At 52.6% G+C, this 17,604-nt stretch overlaps 1 protein-coding gene across 13 annotated transcripts in view; it reads right to left on the minus strand.

The window, feature by feature from the left end:
- CACNA1G (calcium voltage-gated channel subunit alpha1 G) overlaps window positions 1-17,604 on the minus strand; it is a 105,061-nt gene that overhangs the window by 37,742 nt on the left and 49,715 nt on the right. For 9 of the 13 annotated variants that reach the window (XM_090122084.1, XM_090122081.1, XM_090122082.1 and 6 more), the window contains 8 exons: window positions 14,930-14,998; window positions 12,776-12,869; window positions 12,027-12,211; window positions 11,431-11,877; window positions 6,140-6,240; window positions 5,051-5,174; window positions 2,175-2,243; window positions 1,130-1,314 (listed from right to left, as the gene is read on the minus strand). In XM_090122084.1, the coding sequence (XP_089978210.1) occupies window positions 1,130-1,314; window positions 2,175-2,243; window positions 5,051-5,174; window positions 6,140-6,240; window positions 11,431-11,877; window positions 12,027-12,211; window positions 12,776-12,869; window positions 14,930-14,998 (1,274 nt within the window). The remainder of the gene's footprint in view (window positions 1-1,129; window positions 1,315-2,174; window positions 2,244-5,050; window positions 5,175-6,139; window positions 6,241-11,430; window positions 11,878-12,026; window positions 12,212-12,775; window positions 12,870-14,929; window positions 14,999-17,604) is intronic. The other 4 variants (XM_090122092.1, XM_090122085.1, XM_090122091.1 and 1 more) reach the window with 1 other exon arrangement.

A 17,604-nucleotide genomic window follows, 5' to 3' on the forward strand; every position in this document is an offset into this window, starting at 1 on the left:
CGTGGCTGCAGAGGACTGCATCCCACAGTCGGAGATGGGAAGCTGATCCTGCTTTTACCCAGAGGTATCCAGGTTATTCTGTATTTTGGGTCAAAAATCAGCCAGATCAGAAAAGCGGAGCAAATCCTACAATTCAAAAGGAGGGCAGAAACTCCCCCCAGAAACAACAGCTGACGTGGAAATGCTGTGGGACACACAAAAAAATAAGGTCTGAATCTGAGTCAGATAGGAAGTCTGCCTATGTCCAGAGATGAACCACAGCGCAGTGAGCTCTGTCCAGACAAAAGCAATTAAAGCAGCTCGTGTCCTAGAACTCACCAGTCACAACATGCACATTGCCCACTTCAACAGTTCCCTTCCACAGCTGTTGAGAAGATTTGAAAGACACCTAAGCATGGGCGTGGCCATTGTTATTTAGACTTATTATTCACACCAGAGCAGTAAAACAACATCTTCTGTCAGAAGCAGGGTCCTTTTTGTTGTCATAAAAGTGAAAATCTTGACTCAAAGTGAACCTTTTATGAAGGAAGATACGACAGGCGCACAGAGGTGCTTCGAGCAGGAAGGTTAATAAGCTGCTGCATAACCAGAGCAGCAACAGTGGCATTAAAGAGGGACTGCACTGAGCACAGAGCAAAACCTTTGAGCTTGGGGTACAGGACAGGAGCCATACCTGTAGGAAGGGGTGGTTCTGGTCAGGGGGTGCTGCTGCCAGGGATGGAACTGCTTTCACCACACCAGGGACATTTTCAAATTAGCGGGGAATGGAGGGGAAAAGGTTCCTTGCATTCTAGGTTAAGCAGCAGTTCAGTCCCTGTTTCCTTACAAATGATCTGCCACCTGCTACTAATTTCCTCCTGTGTTACAAAAGCCATTGACTGCCTGAAGGAAAGGGGGAGAAGCTGTTAAGCTGCACTTTGCACAGAGCAAATGAGAACACAAATAGCAGGGGATGTGTGTTTTAATGAGCAGAAGAGGCATCGATCAGCTCACTGCTGCACGTGGGGCTGCTCCCAAAGCACCGCAAGAGCCCGGAGCTGCTGAGGGCTCAGCAGAACGCTGTCCCTTCCCTTGCATAACTGCTGCACGGCCCCCGTGCTCCATAAGGTCTCCTTCACCCTCTGCTCACCTTAAGGGCCGCAGTGTCCTCAGCAGCCTCAGCACCCTCAGCATCCCCAGGATTTTCGTGCCGCTGTCCGACACCATTGAGACGAGGATGTCGATGACGGAGATGAGGACCAGCACCCCATCCAGCACGTTCCAGCTGCTCTTCAGGTAGGCTTTCTCCCCAAAACACAATCCCAGTGCCACCACCTGCCCGAACAACAAGGTGCAACAAATTACAACTTTTGCATCTGATGCTTTTCTCCCAGTTAGCAACCTGCTGAGAATGCATTATTCACAGATATGAGTCTGCAAGTCCATTTGCTTCCCAGTATAGAAGCCTAATTAGACAAATCAGCAAAGTGTTGTATTTCAAGGACTGTACAATAACTCTGCAGATATACCCCACATCGTCCCTTACACCTGCTGCATTTTTAATGCAGCTCAGACACACTGCACAGAAGTGTTGCTAACAACTTCTGCTCTGGCGTATAAAGTTGGATGGTGTTTTATTTCTACAGATTCCTGGAGTACAGGTGCTGAGTGGCTGACCCAAGCAACCATTTACAAGCTTTGCAAACATGGAAACTCCAGAGGCTTTCCAGAGAGCAATTGTTCTGCGAGATCATTATGAATTACACAAGAGAGATTTACAGCAATGTGTTTCTGAGTCTCCCACCTCAAACCCAGCGCAATGTTTCAATGTGCTCGAGTCTCTGCATGCTCAGGAAGGCACAGAGCTGCTAAGGTTGTGAGGACAATGGGTTGTTGAAGACAATGGGACTTACATGCATGGCTGAGGCTAAGCATGTGCTGGAGAGCTTTGCTGAATAGGGGAGGACTGCTGAATTGAAGCATCCCATAATGGTGTAAATCAAGAGCAACTTCAGTGAGATTGTTTCGATGCAAAATGCGCTCAGCATAAGGCGTGTGGTGGGCATTCGAATATGGTTCAGGAGATGAAAACATTCACCTCCCTCATCGCTGGCAAACCTAGGGGTTTTGCACACCCACTGCAATAAAACATCACTAATATCACACAGGCACGCTTCCCCTCCAGCTTCATTTACCTTAACTGTCATCTCAGTCAGGAAGATCACTGTGAAGATGTAGTTAGAGAGCGTTAGGAAGATCCGTTCCTGTGGAAGAGGAAAGGAGAGACAACGCTTTACACGACGCTTTTAGACAAATGCTGTCAGTGGTTCTGTGCTGCCTGCAGCCGTGTCAGCAGCGCGGGGAGGGGCGGCAGCACCGGGCCCCCTGCCCTCAGAGCCCACTGCAGCCCAGAACCACCACCTGCCCCCGAACTGCCACCTGCCCCCCAGCAGGCACAGGGACATCGGCTGCCCTTGGAACCCCCTTGGCAAATCTCTCTCTGCCCCTCACTGCAGACGTCACTGCACAGTGCAAATATCACCACGCTCCCAATTCCCAGTACATGAAGTCAATGTCAGCGTGGCTGTGCTGCAAGGCCAGCAGGGCCCCGGGAGGCTGCAGCGTGGCTGCCAGGACCTGTCCCGGCTCCACCGAAGCCAGCGGAGCTCTGGAGGCTGCCACCAGCTGAAGCTGCCCCAAAGGGTCGTTCTCCTGCCCAGAGCCATGGGCTGGAGCTGGGCAGGGAGCCCAGCAGCCTCATCTCATCTCCCGGTCCCTGCACTGCCCACCAGACCGTGCAGTTCTCGCTGCCGCTGTGCCGCAATGGCAGCTAGTGATTACAGATGAGACCACGGCCTGGCTCCCTATCTGTAGTTAGCAGAAACCTTTCCTTTTAATGATGATCATTAAATAAATTACACTTCTCCCTAATCCCTAAGCAATCTCTGATTGCCTGCACTGAGAAATGGACAGCAGAAGGTGGAAGTTGGAAGAAAGTGGTGAGCATGCCCGTATGCATACAATTGAACCAGCCCCAGTTCTGCTAATAACAATTTGGGATTTATTTCTACTGCTCCCTACAGAGCAATCCTGTAAGAGAAGCAGATCTCTCGAACAAAATGAGATGCAATTCAAACAGGACAAAACACCTTGGCAACCCTCTCACTTGCCAGATCATGATTTACTGAAAGTGACTCAGGAACCACAGAGCAGTTTGTTTCCATCCTGGGCCCATAATTAATGAGGCCCTGGCCCTGCAGCGTGATTGCAGGAGCTGCGATAGGAACCGTCTTTGCCGGGCACACAAAGGAGTGCTGCAGGGCAGGCGGTGCGTGGGGAAGGACAGGGAACTGCCGGTGGTGCTGGAGATAAAACAACAATAGTGTGGGGGAGAGACGAGGATATTACAGCCCTCCCTGGTGAGCACGTGGCTGTGTTGGAGGATAATCTCTGCAGCCCATGTCGTGCACTCTGAGATGGGGAGTGCGTGTTGGCTGGCAGCAGCATCCCGTTCTGATAAGCCAGCTGAAACTGGGGCAGGGAATGAGACCTTGTGTGAAGCAGCTACAAAATCCACAGCTCAGAGAGGCAAAGGACAATTATTTTAACCAACTGAAGCTAAACTAACTCTGGGTTTCCAGATGAGAGGTCTGTCCCTGTGAGCAGGGCATGGGCACTGCTACTGGCAGCCCTGCTCTTCTCTGCTGCACCCACACCATGGCTCAAGCTCAGCTCCAGCCCTGGATGCCACACTTCAGTTTCATTTTGGCTACAGACTGATACTCCTGGTGCTGCTGGTTGCACCAAGCACTACATTACCAGCCAGGCAAGGGAAGGAATTGTCTGCTCTGCACCACACCACTGCCACTCCACCATGAGCACTGTGTGCAGCTCTGGGTGCCACAGTACAAACAGGATATACAGCTAGGATGGAGTGCCGAAGGAGGGCTGCAGAGATCATGAAGTGTCTAGAGGGGGTTGTTTGGCCTAGAGAAAAGGGGTCTGAAGGGATGCCCCACGGCAGCCTCAGAGCCAGAGCTGGCAGGTCTCATGGGACACGGCAAGGGGCTCAAGGAAGCCCATGGGATCTCCAGGGTGTCCCATCTGGGGAGCAGGGGGTGATTTCCTCCTGCCACGTTGGCTGGCAGGGAGCCCTGCTCTCATCTCACAGCTGCGAGGTGATGCATCGTGGCTGCGTGATAATCAAAGGAAAAAAATGGATGTAGGGGAGGGACCTCTAATTCAGTAAAGAGGACTATGAGGAAAGCTTAAAATAGGCACGGAGCAGCCAAGACTCCGGTTTTGAGGTCTAACATTGAAGATCCATGAAAATGAACAGCCTGACACGCCTACGACAACAAACCGCGATTCTATACGATTGCGATATGAGCAGTCTTTGGAATACATCAGCAAGAGCCCAGCATACATCTCAGCCACAGCCTATGCTAAAATAAAAGAGCAACGGATGGTTCTGCCCCTCTGAGTGATGGAAGTGGGTGCTGTGAGGGTCTGGCTTGAAAAATCTCTATACAGTTTATTAAACCAGAATGGTTCAGGGGAATGGAATTACAGTGCACATGTCAATCCAGTTTTTCTTTTGTCACAGCAAAGATGATAGACAAAGGGGAGAGAAAAGTACAAAATGAATGCCTTCCCCTGTTCCCTTCTCACCATCCATACGTGCCCGCGAACAACAGATGGAAGAAATGAAGGTTGATCAGAGAAGGAAACAGAGACAGATGTCGTGCCTGTGCCATGTGTTAAAGCCTTGATCGTACTTGCAGAAATGGGATATTGCATGGGGGGCCTCGATGTGTGGCAGGCCATGAGCTCTGCTCCTGTTCTGTGAACCAGGAGGGCCAGGAGCAGCAGCAGCACGTGGAGCGGGAGGAGGGGAGAAGCCTTCGCTGGCACAGCATCACCCTGTACCTACCCCATACCCACCTCTGCACGGACTCTGGCGGCTCTGCACTTCCAAAAGAAAAGTGTGAGCCCACATGCACAGCAGCAGGGGTTGAACCACACGTGCTGCCTCCACAAAGAACACGAAAAACATTAAACTCAAACTCACAGCACTGTGAGGCTCGATTTTGGGTCGTTCCATCGCGATGGTGATGCAGTTGAGGAAGATGATCACCAAAACGATGTGATCAAACATCTTGTGCGTGATGATTTTATTGCACATCAGACGGAACCTGCCAAGAAACGAGAAAAGAAGACAGCGCACAGACAGGCTGTTAGCACTCAGCTGTGGGGACAGCACAGCACGCTCCTGCAGCTCCAGCACAGCCAGGGAACTGAGCTCCCTGTTTGCAAAGCAGAAGAGCCACAGTTCTGCAATCCTCTCCCTGGCAGAGCCCCATGCTGCAGGCACATCTGGGTATGAATAGAAAAGGACTCAAGCTGCAAAGATCGATTTCAAATTAGAACCACAGATTTCCAGCCCCAGCAACATTCATGGGGGACTTAGTCTTGCTCAAAGCACGGCAGCTGCTTGCACAGCTCAGACAGGCAGCCAGGTGTGGGTCTGAGCCCTGCCTGCTCCATGGAGTTCAGCTTTAGCTTATATACAGGAAGAAATGCTTGGATGGAGTCTGGGACAACCTGGTCTGGTGCCTGATTTAGTGGTTAGCAACCCTGCCCATGGCAGAGGGTTGGAGCTGAATGATCTTTCAGGTCCCCTCCAACCCAACCGTTCTGTGATTCTAAGTACCTCCAGTGTAAGGGCTGAGCGCACACGACCGAAGGAACAGAAGCTATTTATGGTGACAGATGGTTGTACACTGACCCAGGATTTATAATACCATATTACATTCCCCTAAGTCTGTTTCTGAAAATCTCTCTAATCTCTGTATGAATGAACCCAAAGGCTGCCCAGGGCCCATCAGCTCAAATGCAGGAAACTCTCATTATGTGTGGGCAGTATCCAGAGAATGGGTTTGGGATCTTGGAGCCCACGGCTGGGCTTTAGGAAGGGCAGTGCTCAGGTCCACGGGGTGAGAAGAGAGAGAAAAGGCAGGACAGAGAAGTCTGCATTGAGAGGAGGTTTTGGCAGGGCAAGGAGGATCCTTTGTGTTCTAAGTGTGCACTGACTGTGTGCAAAGTTAGATTTCTCTGAGGCATCGGTGCCCAGCACACCCTGCCACACAAGCTGCCTTACCTGGAATGAGGAGCAAAGACATAGATGGACCAGGAGTCCCTCTCCTTGCAGCAGGTGGGGAGACGTGCCCGCACCCAGGCCTTCATGCGGTCCCTTTTGCTCTAGGAGGAAAACGGAGAACAAAGATGTACCAGGAGGAAAAGCAGAGAGAAGAGTTAATGCCCCCAGATCTCCCAAGCAAAGGACTCAGGGAAATTTTTAACTAAACAAATATCCCCAGCCACTCAGTAAAACCAAAGGAAAACAGCCTTCCCCTAAAGGACCTGTAGGATTAGGGTTAGAGCAGTGCTGGTGCCATGAACCCCCATGGTCACATCTTCCTGCCTGCTGTGCACAGTGCATCCAGCACGTGGCAACCTAAAGGGATGGAGATGGCAAGTAAAACCCTCATCCGAGAGGACCCACAACCTGCTCAGCTCAGCCACAGACCCTCTGGCTTCTCAGCAGATGCTTACCTGAATCTTCTGAGGTGTTCCTGCTGCTTGCTGGGCCAAGCCCTATGTCTACACACCACTGGAAAGCCAAAGAAACCATTTGGAAGCTGCATTTCAGTGCAGGAACACAATGGCAAGCATCTGCCTCTCATCCAGCATGACCAAATCAGGCCATGGATTATGAAGGCAGAAGGGAACATCGTGGCCTGTCTGACCTCCTGGCTGAGCACTGGTCATCCAACTCCCCTGAATTAATTCCTCCTTGAAACCACAGTGCACCCCCAGCCACACATATTTGAGACCATTGGCAAGGTTGTTTAAGGGCAGGAGGGCAGACTGTAATGCTTTGGCCAACAGATCAAGTGGAAGACAAGAACATCCAGCGCCGAGGAAACGCCTGGTCCAGGCTGCAGCAGCCTCAGGGTTAGGTCTTCTCACCTTGGGTGTCCAAAGGGAGGCCAGGAGGTGAACCCACAGAGCAGTCATGCAGCGTCACTGCAGCATTTCGTGTTCACGGACAACTTAAAATGAGTTCTTGCTCATTCATTACCCCTATTTCCCCACTCCCACATATGATGCCCAAGGAGCAGGGCTCCAGAACTGCATGTGCTTCATCTTGGAAATGGGGAAGGGGGGATTCTGTCCTCACTTGGAGTCAAACTGTTAGCAATTTGAGGTACTCTGGACTTAAAAATGGGATTTGTTAGGGTAATTGAGTGGAATGGAGGCAACACTTTTTGCTAGTGTATGCACTCAGCCAGGGGTCTCATTAGCGATGGGTAATTGCTAGTGTAGTGCCCACCTTAATGAAAGCACTTGGTGACAACCTGAACTCTTCGTGGAATGAAAACAAGGTTGTGAAAATAAAAGGAGAGGTCTGAGGAACAAACCAGCTGGGTTTTCCTATCACCTTCCTTCAGCTCCTCATCATTTCCCCCCTTTCCAGCCAGCACACCCCAAGCACAGCACACCAGTGGTTCTGGCCGCATTAGGGCTGTTTGTACATTCTTTTTCCAACTCCAGACAAGGAGGCAGAACTGCTCCCCTTACTCTGAACTATATTTAATAGAGCACGCATCCTGGGGCTGTGCTGTCCCTCCCAGCAGCCCGCTCCGCTGAATTATCCATAGATGTAACAAAAGGAAATAAATGGATCAACTCTGATGTCTGCTCCAAGTCGCAGGCAGAGCAGGGATTGCTGCCCCAGGACACGGAGCATCGCTGCGGCTCCGTCCGGTTCATTTTGCAAGCTGGAAGCTTTCCAGGAGTATCCAGTATTCAAAGCAGTTCTGGTATTTATCATGGGGATTTGTAGTGAATGGTAATGCGTCAGCAGCACAGAATGCTTCTTTCTATTCCTTTTGTCCAATTCTAATGCCAAGGATATTTTGGGGTTTGTCTAATTGTTGCAGCTCGCAGTTCATGGGCTCAGTCAGATAACAAAGGCAGAAAGCGATCTTCCATCGCAGCCCCACTCGGCGTGTCAGCACGAGGGCAGCACAGCGCTGCTCTGAGGGGCCAAGAGCTGTCCCAGAGCACAGCCACGGGAATCTGAAGCAGAGGAATGACTCCACATTTCCACGGGTGGAAGGGCACGGTCTGAATATCTGTGCCAAATGCAAGATGTTTGCAAAATGAAAAGCGAGCGCTTCCAGCCCAAGTCCCATCAAACGCTTCCTCTGCAAGGTCCAGACACACATCCACGGCGCACAATCAGCCTGATTGCTGCTCAAGCCTGCATTATGCTCCCAGCCATATATCAATTATGTTATTTAAATCATATCTATTTGTCCATAAAACACACCTGGACAGGATGAATGAAGACTGAGCGGGGGGGGGTCGGGGAGAAGAAACTGCTCTTTAATTTGCCTGCTGGTGGCTTCACCAAAGCCCCAATGGCTGCCACCGGCTGCCCCCCCTCTGCACAGCGGGATGCAGAGATGTTGGCTGCCTTTGCCCCATAGCACAGCCCCCCCGGCCCCCGCTAAGGAGAGCTGCTGATAAATAGCTTCTTTTTTTAGAACTTCCAGATATTAATGTAGTTCTGAGGGCAGGATGAAAGGCAGCTGGCATTAAAGGATGACTGATGCACTCCTTGGAGTAAGGGAGAGGGTTAGATTTATAAAAGATTTATTATAAGGATAGGGGGAACTGCTGAAAAACACTTTATGAGCAGCAACAGACCTCCAGGCAAGCTCGAAGCTGCACAGAGGCGCTCAGGACCTGATTATTTTGTTTTAACTGTGCAGCAGGGGCAGGCTGGGGTGGTCTGGGAGAGCGGTAGAAAGGCACAGGAAAAAGTGCAATAGCCAGAGAGCATCAGAGCTGCGACTGCAATGGGGATTTTGCCCCTGGGAGGAGGGGCACATTGGGTGCTCTCCTCAATCCCACGCTGAGCACTCAGCATTTGGGTTTTTCTTCCCTTTGCAGAGTACAGAAGTTTTGCAGCTGGCACAAGCAGGGACTGATAACACAGCCCAGCTCAGCAGATCCCCCAGCACAGACCCACAGCCCCGGGTCCTGCCGTGCAAACCCAGCAGGCAGCGGATCTCAGCTCAGTGAGGTACAGGTCTGTGCCTGGGTGGGTTTGTGTTGCTGATCTCCCTGACTACACTGGTTCCATGAAGAACAGATTTTATTCCCCTGGGTTTTTTTTGTACTTCAGGGGAGAAGAGCAGGCAGGGCCTGATCCTGAGCAGTGGAAATTCCAGATAACCTCTGTGAGGAGAGCAGCACTAATGTAACGGGAGCCTGGGAGATCCAAAGGCAGCCTTCACACTGCCTTTATTTCTGTGTGGCAGCAATCAAAACCATCCAGCAAGGAGAGCTTGTTAAGTTTTGTTGCAGAAGGGCATATTTAGGACTGCTTTGATCTGAATAACAGTTGAGTTCTTTTTTTCTTCCATTGGTAAGGGAGTTCTAATTTATTTTTTTCAATTTAACCAAATAATGACATTTTTTTTCTGACTCTGCCAAGGCTCACAGAAGGGCTAAGAAAACCCCAAAATGTCAGGGGAAAATCATAAAGGAAAGCTCCTCAACCCGGAGAGCCATTTCACCAATCTCAGCAATATTTTCTGATCCATGTGCTGCAGTGATTCGCAGTGAGTTCGCATCTCGGGGCACAGAGAGAGGCAGCTGCCAGCTGAGGACATCCCAGCAGACGCAGCGGGGCAGGGCGTGCTCTGTAACCCTGCCTTGCCTGCCCTTTCCCCACGCTTTGAGCTCCATGCAAGAAAATTCAAGGCCCTTTGGTCTAACCCTGCCTGGTCAGAGCCCAGCACACGGAAAGAAGACATTTGGTTTCCACTAAAAACAGCCGCCGTAATAAAGATGAAAAATGTGCATCTGATTGAGCAGCGCACGGGGAGCCGTGGGCAGGGGCAGGAGGGACGTGTCCCACCATGAGCTGCCCAATGCGACTGAGCTGCCGAGGAAAGGAGGGGAGCCACAGGGCACGTGAACCCAGAAATCAGCACACGTTGCCATCCCCAGCCAGCTATGAAGAGTGTGGTCCCTTGATCACTTGTAATAGTGTTTTTTCCAAAAATAATTACCACTCCTATTCTTAAAAATTCAATTTGTTTTATGGAGGTTAAAAACCGGGTTAAGACAATCAGTAAAAATCCCAGGCTGAGGATCCATGCTGGAGATGTAATGGGATAATGGCTTGTTTTAAAGGCGATTTACGGCTGAGCGACTCTATTCTGCCAGCACAAGCTCTCTTTCTCCTCCTGGTTGCTCTCTGGAGTCATCGCTGCCTTTCGCATTCTTTCACATGCTCCAAATCCCATTTTCATTCAACAAACTCAGTGAAATACAGTAAAATCATGCCCAAAAGCTACGGCCCTCATTACTGCCCCGGTTACCGTCACGTGGCTGTACCCAAAACCCATCAGCAACCCCTCAAACATTCCATCCAACCACTGCATCTTTCAACCCACAGAACAAGGAGAGAACCTTCAAGAATTGAAAATGCCAAAATGAGCTGTCCTGAGACTCCAACCACACTGCCCCATGTTCCCTGCCTCCCCAGGCTGGGGGCATTTACACCATTTGAGCAGTGGCAGCACATGGCAAGTTATGCGCAATGATTTGAAAGTGCAGATGCAGAGAATATGCAAAGCTGGAGATGCTGCTTTACTATCTGGTGCTCTAATCAGCTCAAAATTACAGCTGATTTTTCTCCTCCTGCTGCCATGCTTTTAGCTAACATTTCCTAAATAGCACTTTCCAGGCCTGTGAAAGAGAGACACTCATGGACTAATGCCTCTTCATATTGAAATTAATGCAAAGCCTTGAAAATTATCACCATCTCTGCAGGACTAATGCCTCCACAGGACTTGTGGGCCAAACCTTGCCTTTGCACTGCCTGTTGATGTCAACAGAGATTGTCTGTTCCTATGGATGGCAGCCGAAACCCAAATACTGGCTGGTGAGCAGGGATGTTTACTTATTAAAAATTAAAAAAGGAAAAAACAGAGCTGTGCAATCATAGAGTAAAATCGTAGAACCCTCAAGATCACCAAGTTCAACCATCAGCCTGACCTACCATCACAAAACCACGTCCTTAGCCCACACACGTCCACTGCCTCCAGAGATGGTGGCCAAGATAGCCACGGCCCCGTGCATTTACCTGGAACCTGATGTGTCCATCCTGAATGCTCTGATACAGCACTGAGACATTTAATGTAATGCCACCACCCAGACTGCTCCTGGTGACCCCAGCAGCAGTGGTGGTGACATTCAGCCCCTGCCTTGGCTGTGGCTTTGTGCCCACCAGCATGCTTCCAAGAGCTACAGATGTCACTCGGATGAGCAAAAAAAGCCCAAACCAAGCATTTAGCACTTCCTTACCATGTTGCCTTCATCATCAGCATCATCGCAGTCTGGCCGAGGGTCGTCCAGGTGGAGCTGATGGACCAGTAGGCCAGGAGTGGTTTTCCCATTGCAGTCCTGGTGCTCGGAGGCAGAGGTGCGACTGCTGTGCATGCTGCTGGTCCGATACAGCGAAGGCACCTGCAGGGTGTCCTGGAGGTCGAAGGAGCCCTTTGCTTCCAGCGACTCCATGCGATGAGGTAAGGAGCCGTTGACGCTGCCGGCCCGGCTGGAATGCTCCTCATCCGAGCTCTCCCCATCCTCTGAGCTCTCCTTGCCCTCCCCGGACAGCAAGGACCTGCGCTCGCCGCTCTGGCCCCGCCGCTTGAGGCTGGGCGCCCGGCCGATGCTGTTCCAGCTGGAGCGGCGGCTGGGCCAGCTGCTGCCAGCACTCCAGGGGCTGTGCGGGGAGCTGCGGGCGCTGGGCTGCGGGACAGGGATGGTGTCAGCCCGTGCCAGCCGCCCCTGCCAGGCCGTTCTCATGGCTTGGGCGGGCAGATGGCACCGCTCAGAGCTGCCACGTGTGCCCCACGAATGTTCGTTGGGCCACCGCAGGATGCACAGGATGTCCTTACCGGGGATTTGAGCTCGTAGGCAGCGGGGTCCATGGAGACGCCACTGGCCCGGCGTGACTCATAGCCCTGCGCTGCATCCCCAAACACGGCGCTCTTGGGCATGGGCATCGGCGTGGCGGCAGTGTGGATGATGAGCGGTGGGGTGAGGCTTTTCTTCAGCTCTGGGTGCTCGCTCAGGGCCATCACTGCAAGACACAAGGCAGGTTTTAGGGTCCCACTGCTGTGGGCATGCACACAGCCTGCCCTTGGGTGGGCAGAGCTGCTGCATAGTATGTGTTTCTCCTCCATGCATCAGGTGGGAGGGAACTAAGAGCCATCTGGGGTTTTGCAACAGCATGGCGGGGAAAAGCAGGATGTTGAGAAGGGGATTGGATACCAACAAAGAGAGCAGATCCCTTATGTATGACCCCTAACCTTCCACCAACACCCACCTGCTCTTCCTCTGCAGACCCCTGCCTGCACTGGGCTCCCTACCTGCTCTCCCTCCTCCTCTTTCCCACACTCTCAGAGCTCCTCTACTTGTGCCCCTGTGAGGACACTCCAATAGAATGGATTTCAGACCTGAATGCCATCACATTTCCCTTGCCTGCAGCTTATGCTCCCAGGCCTGCAGCACAGTCTTCCAGCTGACGGTGTGCTACAGCTGAGATGAAGGCATTGTCCCCAGGGGGGATTTCCCACCCAGGATACGTTGTTTTCACAGCAGAGGGGGTTGTGCAGCAGGGCAGGTGTCCCGGGGTCGTACTCACAAACTGGGTTTGACAAGTTTTTCTTCAGTCCACCTTCCTCTTCCAGGCTGCGGATGAAGAGCTCGCCCTCTGAGTCAGATTTGGACGCATCCCCCTGCAGCAAACAGAGCGCTTCAGCCGGGGGGGGTGAGGGGCTGCCCGCACAAACGCCCCTCGAACACACGGGACCGCATTGCCAACACCACACCTACAGATCCACCGAGCTGTGTACCACGATGCAACACCACCTTTCACAAAATGAGGCATGCACATATTTATACCACAGACTAATTAACCTCCTACCAGGAAGACTGGCTGCCTCTGATTCCAAAAGCAGCCCCAGAACGGGATCAGGGAAATAAAAAATAAAAAATTCACTGCTTCTGTTTTCGTGCTGTGAGAACTGTACACCGATGTCAGGGAAGGATGAGCAACGTCTGGACAAAAGCTGACCCTACTCATCTCTCCCAATTTATACACCATGGCTTGAAACTCCCCAGGTGTGGGCAATCCCGCGGCTTCCCGGTGATGCTTAAAGAAGCCACCAAGGACTCAGGACGCTGACTTTGCAATGCAGCCATGGACACACGGTTTATGGAAGCCCCAGTTGTGCAGAGAGGATCCAATGTCTGCCCCTGGGTGGCCAGCAGGTCCGGCTGCAACACAACATAGGTTTGGAGGATTTAGATGAATTTTGAATCCTGAGAGCTGCTGAGAACCGAGGCTCAGCCCCTGCAGAAGGGCTGAGGTTTACCACGGCTCACAGTGTGCTCACTCCATCTCGCGGCACGCACCCAGTGAGGGACTTCCCTGCACGCTTCTGTCCATTGGCACTGCAGAAAGGTGCTTAGGGTGTGGTATAGTGAGCATCCATCCGGCAGGAAAAGGTGCTCGCCAGAACCATGCCAATCCACCAGAGGAGGATTTGGGGCTAAAAATGCTTTTCTGGCAAACGGCACCAAACCCCAGCGTGATGCACATTGGGAGGGAGGAGAGGAGGGGAGGAAAGGAGGGAGGGTGCTGGGGTGGAAGCCAAGCAAAGTCTCCCTTAGCTGGAAGGAACCAGGAGCCCAGAACCCCAGCAAGACCAAGCTGTCCCCGGTGCCCCATGGAGGTTTGGTGCTCGGGTGCCGGGAAGTGGGAAAACCCAGCAGGGTCCCAGCCTGCAGGAAAGCACAGCAACTCAGGGCTGCATTTCTGGAATGCTCTGCAACAGCCCAGAGGAAAGTATGAGGGCGCACAGCATGTGCAGAGATGGGAAAGCGGAGCTGCACAGGGACTCCCCCAGCACCAAACCCCACATCTGGGAGCAGAAGCATCTCCTGCAAGCAGTGAGTGCCAGCCCCAGCGCGCTGCCCATTACCTGCTCCTGCACTCCCAGCTTGCCTTTCTGGATAGAAAAGGGGTTGTGAGAGAAGAGGGAGTTACAATCCTTCTGGGAAAGAAGGGCATGTCCAGAGGGACCCCAGGGCACAGCAGCTCTGCCAGTGTGTACCCGAGATGACGGGATACATTCAGATATGGCAGGAAAGGATTTTGCGCTGAAGGAAGAGCCAGACTTCTCGGAGAGGGCAGAAGGGGAAGGCAGTGGTGAAGAGAAACACGCAGCCGGCACCTGAGTAAGGCTCGGAGTGTGCTGCGCTTGTGGGATGCGCAGTGTCCTCAGCCCCCTGCACATCCCAACCCCACATCTCAACCCTCATCTTGGGATGCTCAGTGTCTCTGACTGACCTCACCACACAGAGCACGGGGCTCTCGCACGCTCCAACTTGATTCCAGGTCCCTTCAGTGCCCCATGTGGGATGCAGAGAGCAGACGTGCCTGAGGACCAGCAGCACTGCCTGACCAGCATGGGTGTGAGTACACTGCTACGGTCCCACCTGCTGCAAGCCCCCTGGGTGAGCTCACCTCACTGCAAGGCTGCACAGAGAGCTGAGCCCAGAGCCACCTGCTCCCCAGAGCACCCACCTTCGTTCCTCCAGCTCCCCCAGAGAAGGAAGGGGCTTAAAACTGAGGCTGACTCAACAGTGAGGACAACAAAAAGAAAAGAATGACATCCCAACAATCCCTGACAGCACGACAGCAACAACGATGAGGACGGCAGCAGGTGTGTGACCAGGCACCACGAGGAACACAACCATGGGGTGTGGGAGGCTCATGCGTGGCCGTACGTACCGCCGCCGAGTCGCCCGGCAGCTGAATACAGCTCAGCTGCCCCCCGGCATCTTCCCGCTTGGAGATCTCCTGAAGGAGAAACAGGGCAGGGAGGGGGGAGGAAGGGGAAGGAGGGTTCAATTTTCACACTTTTGACAGCAGAAATGAGAGGGAAGTAAAAAAAAAAAACACAACACGAGGAGAGGCAGGGAGGGGACGGGGAAAGGCGGATGGAGAAGGGCGGCGTGCGGCCACGATGGAGAGCCGGGGAGCAGCCCCGAAGAGGCCAGCCTTACCTTTAAATTAAGTGTTTCAGACAGAGAGCTTGATGCAGCTCCGAAGTGATAATTGCGCTAATGAAACACCAGCTAATTATCGAAAACACGATTTCTTCTTTTCTTTTTGCAGCTGCATACTGGGATCTTTATTTATTATGCCATCATTAGGCAGCAGCGGAGGCTTCTAATGAATGTTTGATTAACACAACATCAGCCCTCTCACAGCCAGGTGAAACACCTCCAGCACCTCTTCTCAGCGCCACGACTTGGTGCCTCCTGACCCACTGGAGAAGCAGCAGCACTCGTGGCCCTTTGCTCACCAGCATGGGTGGGATGCGTGGCCCTGGGCACGCTCACTGCTCGCCCTCACTGCTCTTTGGGGGCATGGCAGCAGTGCTCCTGACTGCAACCCACAGATGGGGAATTTGCCCTGCTCCCAGCTGGGATGAAGAGTTTAAGAAAGACTGAATCCTTGGAGTTTTCTACGATTCTCTGATGGGTTCAGGGGTCTGAGTGGGACATGGGGTCTTGCTAGCCATGGACACTTAATTTAAAGTCTTTGACTGTAAGAGAGAAAGAGGAGGAAAAGCCATCAAAAGAAACCACGGAAACACTTTTCCTTCACAAAGACAATCCCAATGTAACCGATAGGGGTGCAAAAGATACAGGATGTAACAAAAACACCATTCAAAAATCTCCACATGGGGAAAATGGACTTCAGCCCTTTGGTTGAAGTCCAAGTCCTGCTTTCTGCAGGTTCTGCCACTGCAGCCAGAGCAGTGCAACACCACGCAGGGTGAGCAGGGGGTTGGGGGGGGGGCCGGGGCACCAGGGAGCAATTAGGGCACAAGGGAAAGGGGCAGAGCTGGAGTGAGGGCGAGGCAAGAGGAAACTGGGAGGATCACCAATGGAAGAATATGCTTTGGAGAGAACGTTGTCAGGGAGTCCCTCGTGAGAGGAGCTTTGTGTCTGACAGAGAGGAGCCATTGTTAGCTTCAGAGAGAAATCCCCAGGGCAGAGACCTGCGCTCAGGCAGCGATTTCAAATGAGCAGCTCCATCAAATGGGGTCCCCTGCTCACCTTCCCCGCACAAACGCCCGGCCTGAGCTCAATCAGAGAATGTGCACCCAAAAATAGCCGCGCTGCGTCACGTCCTGAGCGTGCCTCCTGCACCAGGGGAGCAGGTTACAAAAAAAAAGAAAACGGGGAGAAAATCAACTCGGCAAAATATATTGCTCCATATTCAAAGTTTGGAACAGCTCCTTCTTCTTTCCCGATTGCTTATATACATCTGCTGCCTAGCAACAGGGGCTGCAAAGCCGTGCACTAAAATTAACGAGGTGCTTGCAGATTGAGGAAAGGCAGTCAAGGACTGGGGAGATAAAGGCAGCCGCCCTGAGATTGTGTTTCAGCCTGGAAAGCTGAAGGAGAATGGAAAAACACCTCGCTCAGAGGAAGGGTTGAGTGCAAGGGCTGGAGAGGGACAAGGGGTTTGTTTACAGGGAGAGATGATCTCTCTATTAATGTTGCTGAGGAGAGGATCCTCCGTGCTCTCTCTATTAAGCCCAGAAAGAGAGGTGTGTGGGAGCTGCAGAGCTGCAGGGATGCAGAGCGCTGAGGTCCGGGTGCTGTGGCTGTGCTGGATCCCACCCCTGGGCTCCTGGCCCCAGCAGCTCCTGCTCAGCTCCCTCTTTCACACGTTCCCATTTACCGGAGAGCGCTGAGAGCTCAGAATAACAAGGATGTGGAAAGAAGATGATTAGTAAAACACCTCTCTAAAAGCCTGAGATACGAAACAGCACTGTAAGCAAAGTGGTTAATTGCACGAATCAGGTGCAAGGCCATCAAAACCACAGTGGTTGGGCAGAGCTATTGCCCAAGGGGCAGAGAAGGCTCCGGGCTTTGGAGGCTGTGCTGGGTCGTGGTCCCAGCGCTCCGTGCTCGCCTCTCGATGCCGGCTCAGCAGAGATGTACCCGTAAAGCTGCGCTCATGGGAACAAAACCGCAGCGCGTTGCGGTGAATGACAGCGAGCGGTGCTGTGGTGCCAGCTGGCTGCAAGCGAGCGGGGGAAATCGCTGCCAGCCAGAAGCAAGCGGAGTGCCATGTGCTCCAGGACCAAACGGGCGGCGGGGCTGGGGGGGTCACCTCCCCTGGGGACAGTGGGGTGAGGAAGGGGTGGCTGCACAGCAGGGCTGAGCCTTGGGCGAGACACGGGGCTCTGCCACCCAGGCGACCTTCAGAGAATCAATTTGCTTGGCTGAACAGACAAAGGTTTGGTTTCAAAGCCGTCATCCCTCTGCAAGCAGCCAAGGAGCTTCTACCTCTTCTCACTCTGGCAAAGGAAGACTGAGCTATGGAAGAGAACCTGGCGGTGACCTTCCCTTCGGGCTGAATGGTGGGGGGCGGTACAGAGAGAA

Source organism: Phasianus colchicus, chromosome 20, assembly GCF_987193195.1.
Source record: "Phasianus colchicus chromosome 20, bPhaCol1.hap1.1, whole genome shotgun sequence".
In the NCBI taxonomy this organism is placed as follows: Eukaryota; Metazoa; Chordata; class Aves; order Galliformes; family Phasianidae; genus Phasianus; species Phasianus colchicus.